Source organism: Sminthopsis crassicaudata, chromosome 4 (genome assembly GCF_048593235.1).
Source record: "Sminthopsis crassicaudata isolate SCR6 chromosome 4, ASM4859323v1, whole genome shotgun sequence".
NCBI lineage: Eukaryota > Metazoa > Chordata > Mammalia > Dasyuromorphia > Dasyuridae > Sminthopsis > Sminthopsis crassicaudata.
In genome coordinates this window covers 440,203,365-440,221,131 of record NC_133620.1, presented here as the reverse complement: position 1 = coordinate 440,221,131, position 17,767 = coordinate 440,203,365, and the positions used below count along the sequence as shown (strand labels likewise).

General features: G+C 49.2%; 2 protein-coding genes across 2 annotated transcripts; both read right to left on the bottom strand.

The window, feature by feature from the left end:
• Positions 1-2,831: 2,831 nt before the first annotated feature.
• On the bottom strand, positions 2,832-17,196 carry BCL9 (BCL9 transcription coactivator). Its single transcript, XM_074263270.1, has 7 exons — positions 17,035-17,196; positions 16,121-16,437; positions 15,040-15,229; positions 14,634-14,733; positions 8,687-10,928; positions 7,273-7,533; positions 2,832-5,278 (listed from the first exon to the last, which is right to left on the bottom strand). The coding sequence occupies exons 1-7, from the start codon at positions 17,085-17,087 to the stop codon at positions 4,161-4,163; spliced, it is 4,281 nt and encodes a 1,426-aa protein (XP_074119371.1). The 5' UTR covers positions 17,088-17,196; the 3' UTR covers positions 2,832-4,160.
• Positions 17,111-17,302, bottom strand: LOC141540939 (uncharacterized). The gene is given in 1 exon segment (XM_074264901.1): positions 17,111-17,302. A coding segment is annotated over 1 exon segment (192 nt).
• Positions 17,303-17,767: the final 465 nt, after the last annotated feature.

Sequence of the window (17,767 nt, the reverse complement as noted above, 5' to 3'; positions counted from 1 at the left end):
CTTAGTCACAGAACTCTAAAAGAGCTGGACTCTCTGCAACTCAGGACTCACATTGACTTGATGCTCAGCCAACATGTTACCCTTTAGTGTAGGGGTTCCCTATCAAATGGATTTTCTCTAATTTACAGCGGCCAAGCCCCTGGGCTTCATTCCCCTTATCCTTGTGCTTCAAAGTCATTGCCTGTTGAGGTGAAACTCTTTCCTTCTCTCTCCTATACTTTTTATCCCTTTCTACCTTAGCTCTGTACTTCTAAAATTTATATTGCTCTCTGTTCTCCTGTTCCAGAATTCCCACTGTATTGTTAACAAACTCACTCAATCCCAGATTCTTTGACTTCACACTCCTTCCATTCTCTGAGCTTTTCCCCAAAGCTATCACACCCCTAGCTATCCTTTCAAGTAATGGGCACTCCTTTTTTGCCAACAAACACTTTGGGGTCAGGAGGAGAAGTGAGGACTCTTTACTCTCCCTTTCAGATCATCTGATTACTATCAATTTCCAACTAGCTCTTTCTTTGTATTTAAGTCCCTCTCCTTCATCACCCAGCCTAATTCTTCAGTATAGTCATCTACTTTTCTTCAGATTATTTTGCTCCATCTTTTAAAAAAAATTTGGTATAACAAAATGAATCTTTTTATTCCCCCCCTTTTTGAAAAAAAAAGATAAACAAAATGCTTATAAAAATATGAAGTCAAGCAAAACACATTTCTGCATTGGACTTTTACAGAATATATGTCCCATTTCGCCCCATCTCTTCTCAGTCAGAATATTTTCTACATCTAGGTCCCTTTCCTTTGATTTTTTTGGGGGTATAGACCGAGTACTGGTATTGCTAGTTCAGAGTATGTAGTTCAATAACTGGTTTCCACAATGATTGTATCAATTGTTACATACTCTTTCCTTTATCAAGGAGTTCAGTACCTGACGCAAACGTAGCAAGTTGTAGTATGCTGCTTTTTCTTGCTTCTCCTCCCTGACTCTTCTCAGCTTTCTTTATGAAACATCCTTCTCCTCTTGGTCATTACGATGGCCTGGATCCCATTTTTCTCTCTTTAATCTAATTGGCGACTACACAATTGAATTATTCAATTTTTTTTGTCAAATCTCTATTATTCAGTGTTAATAATTTGTGGAAAGTGATCAAGTAGGAACTCTTAAAATTGTACAACTCACATTTATCTTCCTGACTTGTTAATGATTTTGGCCTTTGCTTTATCAAGTTGATGGTCTGATGGTAGACAAAACTGACTTAGAAATAAATGGCTCCCCTATCAAGTAACCAGTTGTTTCTTGTCTATCAATTTCATTATTTGGGTGATTTTTGCTAGTCTCAGGATGTCCCTACAGGTCTTTAAGCAATAGCTGAGCGATTACATGTCAGGTATATCGTTGAGGAGTTTTTTGTTCAATTATGGGTTGGACTAGATGATCTAACATCTTCTCTGTGATCTCACATTGTATTGGGGTGAGGTTTCTCTGTAGCGCACCAGCCTTTTGATTTAATTTATTTCTGAGTAACGTTTTTCAACATATTTTTCACTATTCTCTAAATGAATCTCTAAGAGAATCATTGCAAAATGATTGCAAAAAATATTAAAGCATAGGTGACTTAAAGGATCTTATTAAATTTTAAACATAATTTCAATTCCTCTTTATTCGCTACAACAGATGTTTGTAAGAAAGTTGTAACTATTTTCATAGTGATCCTTGTAACAAATGCGCATTAGTACTGTAATATAAGATAACCAAGTATTAAATGAAGCTTCTTGTTGCCTTTGAGTATAAAAATAAAACCAATTTTCTTCTCCAAGGCAGACTAGTAAACTTCCATTTAGTTTTTTGCCTTTGTCCTTTTATTTACAATATCAATATTATATGATTCAATTTCTCTAGCAGTTAGAGACATTCATTGGTCAGTAGACAAGTACTAATGACTAATGTTTACATCGTCCAATAGATTGTCTAAAAACATTTTTGAAACTGCTTCCATTTTTCTGTTCCTGCAGTTAATAGATTTTTGTCATTCATTCTGACCGGAGCTACAGGACAATTCCAAACAGGGCTTGGACTAGATTAAAATAGGAGCAAAAGAAGTCGACAGGTTTCCATCTCTATCAATAGGAGCACCTGAAACCACTTCTCCATCCAAGCAGTATACAGATTGTACCAAGGTACGTCAAACAGACCTATCCAGACAGAATAACCAGGGAGTTAAGGCTGCACGTGGCCAAAGTAATGACCAAAGGAGAAAGTGGGCAGACGGATAAGGACATGCTACTTGCTATGGGGAGAATAGGTAGGTAGAGGTGAGTGAAGGTGGTAGAAGAGAGACCAAAGATTCACTCTAACACTCTATGGTGCTAAAAGAGGGAGAAAAAAATAGAAACCAGTCACAACTTTGGCTTACAGTTATGTACTATGGAAATAATTCTGGATAATTTCTCTTTAAAATAATAAAAATTTCACAACTTATCCAAAAGATCCCTGGTACCCATGTAGTCCGTCTTAGAATAGGCCCTCTGGGTGGGAACACACCCGGAAGGGTTCAGGAGCCTGAGTTTCTGCCCCAGGCTGGGTCCCGGTGGCAGGATCCGGGGCAAATTTCTCTTCCTTTCTAGGCTTTGGTTTCCTCATTAACAGAATGATGCAGTGATGGGTGCTGGGTCTCCGAGGTCCTGATCTGGGAGGATGAGTCAAAATGACTCCTCTGCTCCTGGAACATTTCATAGGAGAAGACATTTCCTGGAACTGGAGCTCCACATAGCAACCCAGAAATGTCAGTGTGAAGGCACAGAGTGATTGAAATGGGTGAGAAAGAAAGACAGTTCAGTTTTGTAAGAAACAATATATTTTATTTTTCTGACACCACAGCCCTGGCGAGTGGTTTTGTACCAAATTTAATGGAGGTTACACAGAACGTTTTACGCTTGGGAGGGGAATAGAGGAAAGGGAAGGAACCACAAATTAAAAAAAAAAATAAAACCCAAAAAACAAAACAAAACAAAACCCCACACACAAATAAAAATCCTGGATAGCTTTTAGCATCTGTTCCACTCCCACGTTAATAAAAATCACTTGGGGGATTCCTAATCAAAGAACAGAAAAAATCCTGGGGGGAGAAGGGAGATGGAAAGATGGGAAAGAGAAAGGCAGAGAAGAAAATAAAGAAGACCGTAAAATACCAGAGCATCCCAAAGACAGTCTTTCCCTCCTGACACCAAGAGAGTTCTAGGCATGGAGGAAAAGGTAAGGCTCTGCTAGATTATTTCCCCCCCAAAATAACACCAAGTATTGCAGCTGCCAAAGAGAAAAGGAGTGCAGGAAGGCAGAAGACAATGAGAAGGGCATCCATTTACAGAGGGTGGGCAAGGAAGGAAGAAGACCATGACCATGACTGTGTGTAGGGAAGAGGCAGAAGGTGCCGATGAGCACCCAAGCTGAAAAGAAAAAGAAATGTCCTAAACTTTATTACTTTAAAAGAAAGCCCCTCCCCCCACCCGCCCCCTGCTGAACTTAGTTCCTTTTTTGTGCTTTTCATTAATACTCTGCTCTGAGGTCGTAGTTTGGTTTTTCTATACAATGGAGTTGAAAGAAAACAGTCCAAAAGTCTGCCGATGGGATCTCCACCCAAAGTAAACAGCCCGGCATTCATTCCCATTCTCCTCTCACCCCAAAGACTAAAGTCTCTGCTAAATTCCCTTTTACAATATAGTACAGTACACAAAAAAAAATAAAATAAAAAATAAAACCCCAAATAAAACAAACAACAACAACAAAAAAAAAACAAGAGTCCTGGGAGAAGCCAGTCCGGAGGACGTAAACATACAGAGAACGGTGCAACTCATGACAAATGGCAATTCTCAAAGTACAGCTACCGAGTCTCAAAAGGAGGCGCCATCATGGGATACTCAAGTCCACAAAAATAATTTTTAAAAAATAAATCTTAAAAAAAACACACCTGTTGATTAAATGAATAATTTGTTTTCAGGTAAATTCATACATTCGAGTTTTTTTTGTTTTTGTTTTTTTCCCCCAAAGCAGCCCTCGGGTCTCTGTTCTCCTATTGCGTGACCAACCGTACTTCCCGGAGCTCCGTCACAGAGCTCTCAGGACCTGGAATCTCATCTCGACAAGGATCAGCACATCCAGTCTTAGCAGCTTAAAACATCATGTTCCCTGGGTTTCCGGGTCCTTGGCTAAATCCACCCATGCCCACATCCGCAGCCATGCCCCGAGGCCTCATCTGGGGGGGGATCATGATGTTCTGTTGGGGTCCCATCATGCCCTGCATGGACATCATCATGCCCGGAGAGCCCACGGGCCCCGGGTGGGTGTAGAGCCCAGCAGGGGCCCGATCCTTGCCGGGGATCATGCCGACGGCGGCCGCCGGGTTGCTCATCAGGGTGGGCTGGCCTGGCATTGCAGATTGTGCTGGTGACATCATCCGATGGTGAGGGCCCATCATGCCTTGCTGCAGAAAGGCGGGCGGCCTCATGGGGTTGTGTCCCGGCATGGAGGGGGCGGTGCCCAGGGGGATGTCTGCGGAGCCCACGGGACCCGGGCCGCCCATGCCGGGTAATGCGAGTCCCATCCTCGGGGCCTGGTCTCCCATCATCCCCTGCATGTGGGAGAAGCCGGGCCCCGGCCCCTGGGGCTGTTTGCGGCCGGGGACTTCCCCTCGAGGGAAATACTGCAGCGTCTGGCTGGGCTTCTCAGAGGGGATGATGCGGGAGAGGTCGAACTCCGGGATTCCCGTGGCCCCGGGCCGGATCACCTCCTGCAGGTCCGGGTCTGTGAAGACCGAAGGCATGTTGTTTCCCAGGACGGTGAAGGAGTCGGGACCCCCGGGGCCTCCGGGCTTACAAAGTGCGGGATCGGTGGAACTTTGGGGCAGGTTGCTGGGACGGCCCAGGGGTCCTTCTCCAGGGAAGCCCATGCCTCCGGGAAAGTTGCCTTGACCCCCACTGGGGCCATTGTGGGGAAATGGCACCTGCTGCGGAGGAGACTGTACTGGAGGGAACCCCTGGGGGAACCCCATTCGTCCTTGAGGTACCATGGGAGGCTCCTGGGACCCGTGCCCCATCATCGGATTGTGTGACATCAGACCGGGCCCCACGGGCACCCCGTGAGGAGGTATACTGGGTCCCATAGCGTTCGGAGAGGGCATCTGGTTGGAGTGAGAGAGTGGCTGGGTCATTCCCATCGGGCTAAGGGTTGGCATCGGAACCCCCGGGTTTGGGCCTGAAATTCGAGGATTCTGGGGGTTAATGCCCATTCCTAGAAGAGAAAGAGAGGGGACAGGTGAGTCTGTGGTCAGACTGAGCCTGGGGGAACAATCCAGCTGATTGTTCATCGCTGAGTGTTGAGCCACCTACAAGCTGCTCTTAAAGCCCTCGTGCCCACCCCGGGACCAGAGGAATGAGAGCGTGCCCAAAGGACAGGAAAGGAGGACAGCTGCCAGACCGCGCCAGGCCCTGGATCCAGACAAGGGAAGGCGACTTGTATGAGGCAGGCCACGGGCAGCCGTGATGTGAAGCCTTCCTTGGGCAGCCAAATGCAACACGGATCAGAGATGGGGAGGCCAGTGAAGAGGCTGCTCCAGCAGTCCAGGCTGGTGGCGAGAACGGGAACAAAAGCATCAGAAAAGTGGACTCGATAAGGGACTGTAAGAGGTGAGGAAGAAACCTTGTGACCCCAAGGTCACACATGAGACCCTGGACAAAAAAACAAAGCAGCCGGAGGGAGGAGGGGGTGGGCTTGGCTTGGGCTGGGTCACTTCTGAAGTGCTGCCAGGATGTCCAGGGAGAGCCACTCTATAGGGAGCTGGAGTTGTAGAGGCTGACCACTGGGAGAGAAGTTAGGGGGGAGATGCACATACCCCTCCCCCACACGAACGTGTGTACACACCTGTATGCAGTGTGTATGTGTGTGTATAAAAATGTCGTCTGTGTAGAGGTTGTAGTTGCAGTGATGGGAGGAAAAAAACTTACCAACTGAAAAATTGTGGTCAAGGAATAGAGGGCTGAAAATCAGGCTAAATTGCATGTTATACATCATAAACTAGTATAGGAATTAAAAAAATACATATATAAAATTATGACTTTTTCCACTCTCAATGTACTTAAACCAAGGATTACAGAATTTCTGGACTGGAGAGTTTTAAAACAGAAGAGAAATTAACATCCCTGGAATGGGTTAAATATGGAGGCAAAGGGACAGATCAGATGACCAAAAGAATCCAAAAAGGGTAATGATTAATCAAAACACAATCTTATTATTTTCAATGGACACATTTAAAAGTTGTATGTTATCACCCTGAGGCTGGGACTTTATAAGCAATCAAATTTTTTTGGTAGGAAAGTACTAATATTAGCAATTTGGGGGATTCAATCTTCTCTCCACAAATAGAAAAATGCATACGAAGACTTCCACTGAAGTTTCTATATGAATTAATTTTGTTTTTTTCTACTGAGGGTACCCTTAAGATAAAGTCACAGTGGCGAAGTTTGCTATGTCCATATAGCAGGTCTCACCTAACCTGCTTATGCTGGTCTTTAAATAAATGTCACGACTAATGAATGGGATGGAGCTGGATGTTTAGCTGCAGTCTTGGTTTCCTGTTCTTAACAGCAAAGTCTTACTCAACACAACCTCATACATTTCCTCTCCTAATAGTTTTTAGAATGAAGGTGTAAGAGAGTGGGAATGTAGATTGGGTTTTGGTCATTTTTCAGATAATTTCAGTAATTTTTTAAAAATGCCTGTCCAAATAGGGTAACAAGAAGAAAACCTGACTATACGACACCTGTAGTGGGATTTTCAGATCACAGCAAAGAGCTCTCCTTTCCTTTGTTCATGTAAGTAATAAAGGATATGCACTGCCTGAAATCAAAGGAAATACTACCTAACTTAATATGGACCACTCGGTGTCTGAAGAAACTGTTTCACATGTTTCCTACTCAAGGCAAATCCCCCAGCAGACCAAGAAATTAATCCAAGTGCACCCTGGGACTGCTAAGAGCTCCTCTTTCACAGTCTGAATTTAGCGAAGAAATGGCATCTTCCTTCAGTCAAGACATTTTAATTCTTATTTGACGCCAGTTAAGGGAGACCACTCTGAGGATATGTTTCAAGATCTTCCACTACTCTGTTTGGAGAGATGACTCAGGCCTATTAATTTCTCACCTTCCCATAACCCAGTTACCAAGAAGATAGTTCAAGAAACTTCTTCTTAAGTTGTGATCACATAGCTTTTCTACCTGATTCCTTACCTGGCATGTTATTCATTGATGGCAAGTTGGGAGATCGAGCTGGAGGGGAGTCGTCATCCGAACTGGCCACAGTCTTGATGGCATCATGGTAAAGTGGGGTAGAACTGGGCATTGCAAACTTGGACATTCGAGACATCATGATGGAGAGAGGATTCTGGGAAAGGGTTGGTTCTGGAGGCATTGTGTAAGGGGTACTAGAGGGAAGACTTCCAGGAATATTCACAGAAGCAGACTGGCCAGCAGTAGGAGGTGGTGGACCACCTAGGAGAAGAGAAAAAAATACAGAAAAGATTGAAAATTAGATTCTTCCTGGGGAAAAAAAAAAAGGATACTTGTTTCTAGGATACATGAAGATCAAGAATGAATTAACTTTCCAACTAAGAATCCTGGGCACATAAAGGAAAGGAAGAAGAAAAGGGGAATTGGGGGGAGCATGAAATAAATTTAATACACAAGGTATTAAATGTTAGAAATGGTAGTCAAAGCTTAGTCTGAAGGATAATGAATGGAAAACTACTCCCTTAAAATATTCAGAAACAAATGGGCATTTCCCCCTTTCAATCAGTTTAGAATGTGCCTTGTTTTGCCGAAATAAAGAAGAGTTTAGGCTGAAGCTTCATTCTAAGCACTAATTTTTCTCCATGCTCCCTTCCCTAATTCCTGAAATCAAAAAGATTATAGAACGGAAAGGGCTGCATCCTTGTTGGATGCTACCCACTGCCAAGAGACAGACTTCAGCTGGTTGGGAAGATGGGATGTTGTTTTGACTCTGATCTCTCTCAGCTGGAGATACCGGGGCTCCAATGAGTACGTTATAATCATCTTTCTCCACTAACCAGCTCTGGTCCCATTCACAAAACTAAGTAAATCTAAATTTACAAGTGCTAGCTAACTAAGAAGTTAGAGGCGACCTGTATGAACAGCTGTTCTTTGATCTGCATGGAGTCTAGCCTGGGCTCTTGTTTCCCTTCAGTGTAAAGGCAGTACCTTCAAGTAAGTCACTAGAGTCTTAAAGATGCCCCGTTTATCCACAGCCGATTTCACATTTCGGCATAAAAGGGGATCATCTTAAACAGAACCCAGTTCACCTCCATGTGCTTTTCCTGATGCATATAAATTATTTTCTGAACTAAGACACACTCCCCCTCTCCTCTCGTGTCCCTAGTAGTACCTGTGCTCCAAAGAGAAGGACTCTGCAAGAGCATCCTCTGCTTCATCTGTGGCACTAGACAAACTGTCTTTAAAAGGGGAGGGAGGAATACTGATTACATATACTCAGATATGCACGAGAATTCTGGAGCCTGCCTCCTAACACCCAGAGTGCCTTAGTTCCAGCACAAAGCTTCCTTTGGATGGTGCTGACAAAGCTGAGTCTTCTCCTCTTCATATACTTACGGTCAGGGAGCATACTGACCTGACTCTACATTTCCCATCATGGCCGGAGAAGCCATGGTGAGAGACGTTTTGTGGTTGGGAGGGATCCCGGGACTCTGCAGTGGAGGTTTTGGAGACGAGGTCCATCCAGGTGAAGGGGCAGGAAGTGATGGAGACTTGAGGTGAACAGGTGAAGCAGCAGCAGACCCCAAGACGGGAGGGGACTTAATGGAAGCAGCAGCAGCTGGACCTGCCAGCATGCCCGCCAGCTGGGATGGAGTCTGGGGTGACTTGAGGTTCCCCGAGGGTGAGCCCAGCATGGGGGACTGGACCTGGCGCATGGTGGGAGACTTCAGAGGATTAATGCCTGGAGAATGCACCTGGCTGGCGGCGACAGAAATATCCAAGGGCTTACGTCCCAGACTGCGCTGAACGGGGGGCGCGGTGTTGAGGCTGGCAGGGTTACTGGACGGGTTGAGAGGTAGTGGTGGCATGTGGCTGAGCCGGCTGTTAGTCCTTTGGTCGGGCCCAACTGGGTCTCTAAGATTGCGAAGCCCACTGTTGCCGCCCGGACCCTGAGACATGGGGAGGAAAGGCCTGGGGCCCATGCCGTACTCCTGCTGGGGGTGGTCGCCGAAGGGCAGGGGCACCATCTTTTGTTGGGAGGGGAGCATCTCGGAGGCGCCGGGCCGCAGCTTCATCATCTCCTCGGGACCCACCCCGGCCTCCCTCATCTTCTGAGGTAGCATCTGCGGGTTGGAGCCCATGTTGACGTTCAGATTGACCTCCCCCTTCATGCCACCGGGGACCATCCCAAACTCCAGTTCCCGGCCGGGGCCAAGCTGGGGCGGCATTCCTTTAGGGAAGTCGGCCCGGGAAGGGCTGAGGGGCCCCTCCATTGGTATACGAGGGAAAAGGGGATTATTCCCAGGCTCCATGTGTCGCTGAGATCCCGGGATCATCCTGTTCATCTCGATGCTGGGCCGGATGCCTTCGATGCTCATGCCAGGGGGCAGGCCCAACTGCTTCTCTGCCAGCTGCTGTGGGAACATCTCGTCAGACAAATTGGGAGGGTTCGGGAAGCGCTCCCCTCGGCCAGGGCCGCTGAAGACCCCCTGGCCTGGAGGGAAATTTCGGCCATCCGGAATTTTTGGCACGTCATCTGGCCAACTAACTCCAGAGAGGCCCGGTCTGGAGGCAGGATTAGGGACGTTTGGCCCTTCCATCTCAGAGTTAATCATTCCTGCAAACCCCGGAAGCCGCATCTGACTTCCCGGCATGTTGGGGGGAGGAGCCACACCCCGTGGGGGCAGGGAATGGGGCATGTTTATCCCGTCGGCAAAAGGCTCGGGCCCCGCCGGCCCCCAGCCCTCACCGGAGGCCATCTGGTAGGGTGGGGGAGGGCCCCGGACCACTCCTCGGGGCCCGTGCTGATGGACCATCATGTCCTGCAGGGAGCACTGCTGCACAGCCACCTGCTCCTGCTTCCTCCTCTTCTCCTCATAAAACTCCTGCTGCAGTTTCAGCCACGCCATCTGCTCGGGGGTCATGTGGTCCAGGTGGTCAGGGCCCATGGGCCCCGGCTGTGAGTTCATGGGGGGTGGGACCATCTCCTCAGGTGAAAAGGGCACCTCTCTGTGTCCCTGAGGGCCAAAGGGAGCGCCCACGTCGGTCCTGGGCCCGGGCCCTTTGCCGAGGCTTTGGGACTGGGCCATCATGGCCTGTATGGGCCCCTCTGGCTTTTTCTGCGGGCCGTCGAGCACCCCCGAGCCCTGCTGGGGGCCCCCACTCTGAGCCCCCGAGAACTCCTTCTCGTCAGGGAAGAGCATGCGCTGGATGTCTCGGAGTGTCTGCAGCGAGCGCTCCCGGTGCTCCAGCTGCTCCTGGGACAGCCCGTCGGGGTTCTCCCCCAGGGTGGGCGGCTCTCCGCTGGAGACAGGGGGAGGGAGGGGACCTTTGGGATCCGTGGTAGAGCTGCTACTCCCCTGGGACACGGGAGTGAGCGCTCGGTTGTTGGGGGTAGAGTTTGGCCCAGAGCCTTCTGCAGGCAGTGGCGTGGAGTTGGCCGGGCTCCCCGCAGAAGGAATCAGTTTGTTTTCCACTCCGGGACTGTCCTGATCCAGGGGACAGGGAGGAGCGGCGGACTTGGGTGCTGGTGCCGGAATGGGCGGAGTCAGTTGTAGTTTGGTATTCTGGGAAGAATTCTGGTCCTGGTTGGCTGAAGCCGGAGGCTGCTGTGGTAGTGATTTGGGATCATTCCGAAGGGTAGAGATCTGTGTGTTCTGAGGAGAAAGGAAGTTGTAAAGATCATCAGTCAATCGAGTAACAAGGCAATTACAAGAATAAGCTCTGCTGGGGGCTCCACAAAGTTACTCCCAGGAGCTGGCTATCCCGGGCCACAATTACTTAACCCACACGATTCAGCGGGACTCTGACTTTCTTTCGCCTTCCCCGGCACTGAGGAAGCGGCTTCAATGGCTTCACCAGCGTGCCCCTAGATTGGAGGATGTCTAAAGTTCTGCCGGAGCGAATACATTCGAGTATCTATTTCGAGGAACAGGTTTGATATCACATGTCCTTATTTCCCACGGCTGTGTTTCCGACTCAGGGAAGGATTAGTTTCCCAAGACGTGGGAGGCTGATCCTAACACCTTCGTTTCTCTCAGAGTTACAACTAGGTGTTTAGACCTCCACCTGTCAATCAAAAGTCAATCAAAAATCTAACAGAAAGCGAACACGGGCTTTGCTGAGCGCGCAGCGCCCCGAGCAGAGGGCAGCAGGTGAGGCGGCCGGCTCAGCTTCAAGTTCTCCTCCGTGGCTGACGACTAAGTGCTCCTCCTCGAGTTTCCAGGGGGACGTCTATCTCCTGGTTTCTGCTTTCAGGCTGTGATCCCTGATTCCCTATCTGATAAGAATTTTCACATTAACTGCAGTAAGTAATCTGTCAGCAGGAAGCTGCTCTGGAGAAGTCTGCAGTCCCCTCGCTCGTGGCCCCTCTTGACCTGTCCTTTCCAATGGGCAGCAGCAGATCGACTCCTACCCCCTGGCCTGCTGCCCCACTATCACTTATTAAATACTGATGCTGCTTTCAGTCCTGCACAAAGGTGAGGGACCTTGCAATCTACAGAAATGAATGGAATACCCTGTTTTTCTTTAAAGGGATGTGGTTTGGGGTGTGTTGTTAGTCTAAACACTAAGAAAGTTAAAAAGAGCTCATGGGGATGGAGAGTTCAGAATGTTCCCTAGCAGCCTCTGGTCACTCTCCCAGCCACCACCATTCTGCCAGCTTTATTTCCAACCGATTTAGCTAAATGCCCCTTTTGCTCATCTCCCGATCCAATTTTTTTGATATTTGTTGCAGACATTTGTGCATCAATAACCAGATTTTTGTATATGAATTGTTTCCTGAATTTAGACACACACACGGATCAGGCACATACTTATACATCTTTGAATGTTTCACTTCGGTCTGTGTTCTAGAGGGTAGGATCAGGATACAAAGAACGATTTCTTTAAGCAGGAATACCGGGTGAATCTAATACGATGAAATTGAATGGGCATCAGAATAAGGTTCCATGCTTAGGGGGAACGTGTGGATAGATTAAATTGGATGGGAAAAAGATCTGGGTAGCTTACTGAGGCAGGAGGGTGATGTGTCACTTGAAATAGCTAATGCAATCTCAGACCATATCAAGAGAAGCACAGAGTCTAGAACGAGAAAGCTGAGTCCCACTGAAGTTTGTCTTAATCAGATCATATGTGAAACCCTGTGATTAATTTCAGATGACAAATTATAGGGAAGCATTTACTGAACCGGTCAGCACGCAGAGGAGGGCAACAAGGCTGGTGAAGGCCCTCAACGCTATGTTGTGTGAGAGTTGGCTGATGGGAGTGGGGAGTCTTTCTCACAGGGAAAAGAAGACTTAGGGGTAACATGACAAACAGCGTTTAAATGCTTGCAGGCAGCTCTCTGGAAGTGCTACTTTCTGCTTAGCACCAGAGATCCAGGGTGGAGCAAAGGGCAGAAGCTACTGAAAAGTAGATGAAGGTTTTATACAAGGGAACACTTTGTAACCCTTAGAGCAGTGGTCCCCAAACTTTTAAGTAGGGGCCGGTTCCCCGTCCCTCAGACTGCGGGAGGCCGGACTGTAGTAACAACAAACGCTCACGCTGGCTCCGCCCTCAGCCCGTTTGCCATAACCCGGCGGGCCCGTAAACGTCCTCAGCGGCCACATGTGGCCCACGTAGTTTGAGAACCCCTGCCTTAGAGCTTGGGCTTGGATCTTTACCTGGAAGTGATGTGAATGCGCTGCCCCAGGAAGCAGTGAGTGCCCCATCCCCAGTGATCTTCAACAAGAATCTAGATAACCGCTTTTTGGGGATAGAATGGAAGGAATTTTGGACGAGACTAGCCGGCTTTAGGTCCCTTCCAACTCTGAGACTGTGCAATACACATTTTTACTGAAGTCGGTCCGCATGTGATGTGATTCCTTTTCTAAGGCTAGAAGAGGTGACCCGCTTTAGGTTTGCCCTATGAACAATGTCAATGGTGAGTAAAAGTATTAGTCAGGGTATCGCTTGCTCTGAGGACTCTTCTTGAAATGGCTACCTCAGTTTTTGATCAGGGAGCTTTTCCAATGCCTTGTCTCTCCCCCTAGATTGCAGATTCCTTGGGGCAAGGACACTCTCTTGTTATCTTGAAAGCACCCAGCATGAGCCTGGTATAGAGACTTCTTTGATCTGCTCTATGCTGCCACCTCCCCTCTGCCCCATAGTATTCAAGGCAAGACTTTTTAACCAGTAAGCAAGAGCTCTGACATCTAGACCTCGACCCTTTCAGGAAGAGACTAGTGTTTTGGGGCTACACTAGCTGAGAGAACATAAGCTCCTTGGGGGCTTTCATTTTTGTCTTTGTATACACAGTGGTTAGCACAGTGCCTGGAACAACGGTAGGTGCTTAATAAATGCTCACTGATCCCAATTTGTGACAAGTGCCCAGTCAGTGTACCTAGGGACACACAAAGAACAAGTTTGGAAGGTTCAAAGGACTTAAAAGTGTCCAATAAGTACTTAAAAAAAAAGACGAAAAGAACATTAAGAACCACCCAGAGAGTCTTAAGACTCCTCAGAAGCCAGTGAGGCCACTGGTTGATACAGAAATAAAATACCATATTTGATTTCAGGAAGATCTGAGTTCAAATTCTGCCACAGACACACACTAGAGGTATGTGGCTCCGGGAAAGGCACCTGATTTCTTTCAGCCTCAGTTTCCTCACCAGCACCTGTTTTGAGGACACTTTGCAAACCTTCAAGCACTCTACATATGTGGGAAGACGATGATAATGAGGAGGATGAGGGGATACAGTTTTTAGTTGTGGCTTTTTTCCTGATCCTTCAATTAACATGAGACTTGGAGTCTCGTTCTACACTCAACATGTGACTGGAGACTGGTCTGGGCTTGTGACTTACAGAGGAAAACATGCCTCGAAGAACGCTTTGTTCCCAATATTAATTGTAGCACCTCCGACGTCCCAGGCACGGTGGATGTGCTAAGCACTTTTTACAAATATTCTCTCATTTTTCCTCACAACCCTGGAAGGTAAGTACCTTATTAAACCCATTTTACAGGAGTCAAACAGAGATTCAATGACTCGCTCAGGGACAGACAGTTAGTTAAACAGAGCTGAATTTGAACCCAGGTCTACTGAGCCAACACCATCCACCACGCCATCTGGTGGAAGAAGTAAGTGCCGGTGCCCGACAAGCACCGCAGCCCCCTGGCAGAACCAGTCAGAGGACCTTGACTTTGGGAGGAAATCAGATCTCCCAGAGTTAGGGGCTGGAAAGAGGAAGGGCCTTGCCCAGGGCCTGGGGGCGGTCAGGAGCCAACCCTAAGCGCCCAGCCCGGGGCCGAGCCGGCGCCGCTCTCCTCTCCGTCCCTCTCCCAAGAGCTCCCCCTGTGCCCCGACACCTCCCACTGTCCATACCAGAGGCCCGGTGCTTCTCTCAGTCTTGCTGTTGGAGATGTTCTGGATGTGGAAGGAGACGATGGTTTCCACTTGGCCCTTCAGCACTGCCTCGGCGGCCCTGTAAAGATGGGGTGTCAGGCTTCGGGTGGATCTCCCCTCCCACGAGCAGAAGAAGGCTTCGGATCCTTTCATCCCATTCCCCCCGGGTCCAGGAGGAAGGGGGGGCGGGGACACGTGGGATGCTGGGGGGGAAGAACTGCTATCTGACCCGGGGAAGGTCCTCCCCCCCTTCCTTCCCTGCTCCCCCAGGCCTGGCCCAGGTGAGCAAGGCCTACCCTGAGGCTGGGGAGCTGCGATGCAGCATGGACAAGAGGCCAAGGGAGCCCGAGAATCCCAGGGCTGGGAGCAGGCAGCCCCCACTCACTTGTTGGCCATCTCGGTAGAGAATACATAGACCACTTTGGATGGCGTCTTCTGAGTCGCAGCCGGCTCTGGCGCAGCCGCCTGGCCATGGGAGGGGGTGGAAGACCTCGGGGCTGAAGCATTTGCAGGCGTCATGGAGTGTGCGGGATGCTGGGAATCCTGGGGCTTTATGTGATCCGCAGAATTACACTCTGAAGGAAAGAAGATTTGCATGAGTGTTTCAGGAAGAAACAGGAAGGGGAAAGAGCGGAAAAAGAAGAAACAGTCTTCCTCCTTTCCCCTTTCTCCAGAGTTAGTGCTTTGTGGCCCAAACCATCTCTGAGCATCTCCAGGAATGTCACACTAAGGAAAACCGATTTCACCCTTAGGAAATCTTCCATCATCCTTATGGTTAAACTGCTCATTCTGACACCTAGGGAGGGGGTCTGACTTTACCAGAGCTTCCCATTGTGGCTAGTCCCTCCTTTAGCGCGGTCAGGCCCCAGGAAGAACGGGATTGGCAGGCATGGAGGCGTGGGGGCGGGGGGCACGGCCTCCCCCGCTGGCCCTGACTCGCCCGCCAGCCCCCTGCCACACATGGCCGCTCATTCCTGTGTGGCTGTGACTAGCCCGGACTCATGCCAGGGCCATTAAGGCTTCCTCTTGTGCCGACGAGTCTGGCAAAGCGGCAACCAGAGGGCACAAAACACGAGTCCCGGAAGATTAATCTGCTGGTGAAGAGGTGGGGGCATCAGAGTAACTACTCCAACTTGCGCTATTTGCATCCACAAACTGGAAGTACTGGCTTCCGTGTGGCTGTACCAAGGGAAGGGGCGCCGAGAACACTGTAGGGAGGGGAGCTCCAGGAAAGCTCACTCGTTCCTGGCCCACTTGCAGCCCCCCTAGACAATTCCAGAACAAACACAACCCTTCAAGTCACTCTGGAAGAACTCTTCTATCACCAGGGATGAGGAGCATCTATTTATTCTCTGCAAAATTCAGCCCCCACCGGGGAAGGCTAGCTGGCACTGTCGGGTGGCCGCAGGGCCTCCCCTCGGGGCTTCCCCGCTTCCCTAGGACTCTGGACGTTCTGGCCCACATACCTTTGATTTCAGAGTCATCATTTGGCGTCCCAGCGTCCCTCTGATCAAACGAGTCCGCTGAAATACTTCTCTCCCTTCTCCCCTTTCCCTTGGCACCATTTCCAGCCCCGTTCTTCAGCCCCATGCTCCCACCTGGGCCAGGGAGTGCTTTGGGGGGGTGGCCCCCACTCTTGGAGTCACAGGGGGATGGCTGGGACTGGCTGGCTGAGCCCCCCTGTTTACCCGGATTGGAGAATTTGGAATCCAGTTGGGGGTTTCCAGATGGGGACATCACTGTGGGGGGACGGACCATCACCTCCTGCTTAGATTTGGGGCTACTGAAACAAACAGAACAGGAGGAGGTCAGATTCCTGATGCCACTTGTCAGCACAGAGCAGGAAGACAAAATAGACACCGGAAAGGACAAGTAATTTTTCGTGTGTTTCCCATCAGCCTCTTCCTCCCCTCTCCCAGCCCAGCTCGGAGCTAGGAATGGTGAGGAAGCAGCAGTATGGCCCTCCGGCTCCCCAGAGGCCCCATCTCTAGGGCTTCTGTCAATAAAGGACAACTGTTTCTATGTACATACAGAAGTGTCTCACACCAGGACTGGCTCAAAGTAAACAAACAGGGCATGACCAAGATCACCCCGCTGGCCGTGACCGGCCTGAGGACACAGTTTGGCTGCCAAGAGAAAGGCCGCATGCGGATCAAAGGCAGGTGGGGGATCTCCCCGGGTGGCTAATCCCTCCCAGACATGCTACAGGAGAGAAGGGGCTGCTGCCGGCTCGCAGGGGGAGACCATGTTAAAAGGAAGGCTGAGAGAAGTGAGCAGGAAAAGGAGGGCCCGGGAGACCCAAACAGGTGAAAAAGGCTGCCCTTGAGCTCTGGACCTCTCCCTCTTCCCAGCCCATCTCCCGCCAGCAGCTTCCCCTTACCTCTGTGTGTTTCCTGATGGAGAGTTCCTCACTTTAGGGTTACTGGAATGCATTGATTGGAATCCTGAGCTTGAAGTCACAAACGGGGACTGGCTCGCCACACTCTTCTCGGGGGGCGGCAGTCACGGCTGCGGGGGGCCCTCAGCGCTGTCTGTCCCTAGGCCTTTTTCCTTTTTGCTTTTCTCCGCTGTGGTAGTGGGCCCTCTCCCCCTGCAGCTCCAGCATTCTCTAGGTGTGTGCTTCCTGCTGCCAAGGAAAGATCTCGCATCTCCAGGGCCCACTGTGGAGAAAGCCACCCAGAGACACAAAACACCCTCAGACGAGATGTTGAGGCAGCACAAGGTCAAACACAAGAAGCTCTTTCTTAAGCACGAGGAGCAGAAAAAAGAGACTCCAAAGACCTAAGTGTCTGGGGCACCATCTGCCAAAAGAAAGCCCTCGTCCCTCTCTACCTGCAGGCACCTTGGGTGACTACAGAAGGCCACCTCTCTCAAGTTTTTCTGCTTTTGTGAGCTAGACTTATTCAATATTTTTAGGTCAGTCTTTTCCCAAAACAAAGTCTTGATCAGCACTGGGCTCTACATTGGACTAAAACTACAAACCCATAGTGAGCACCTTAATTCTTTTCAATGGGCAGGCTGGATGCTTTACCTATGGTGATTTACCATGCCCTCACAAGAAAAAAAAAAAAAAAAGAATAAACTTAGCTCCAATTACGTCCCTCATGCTTTTT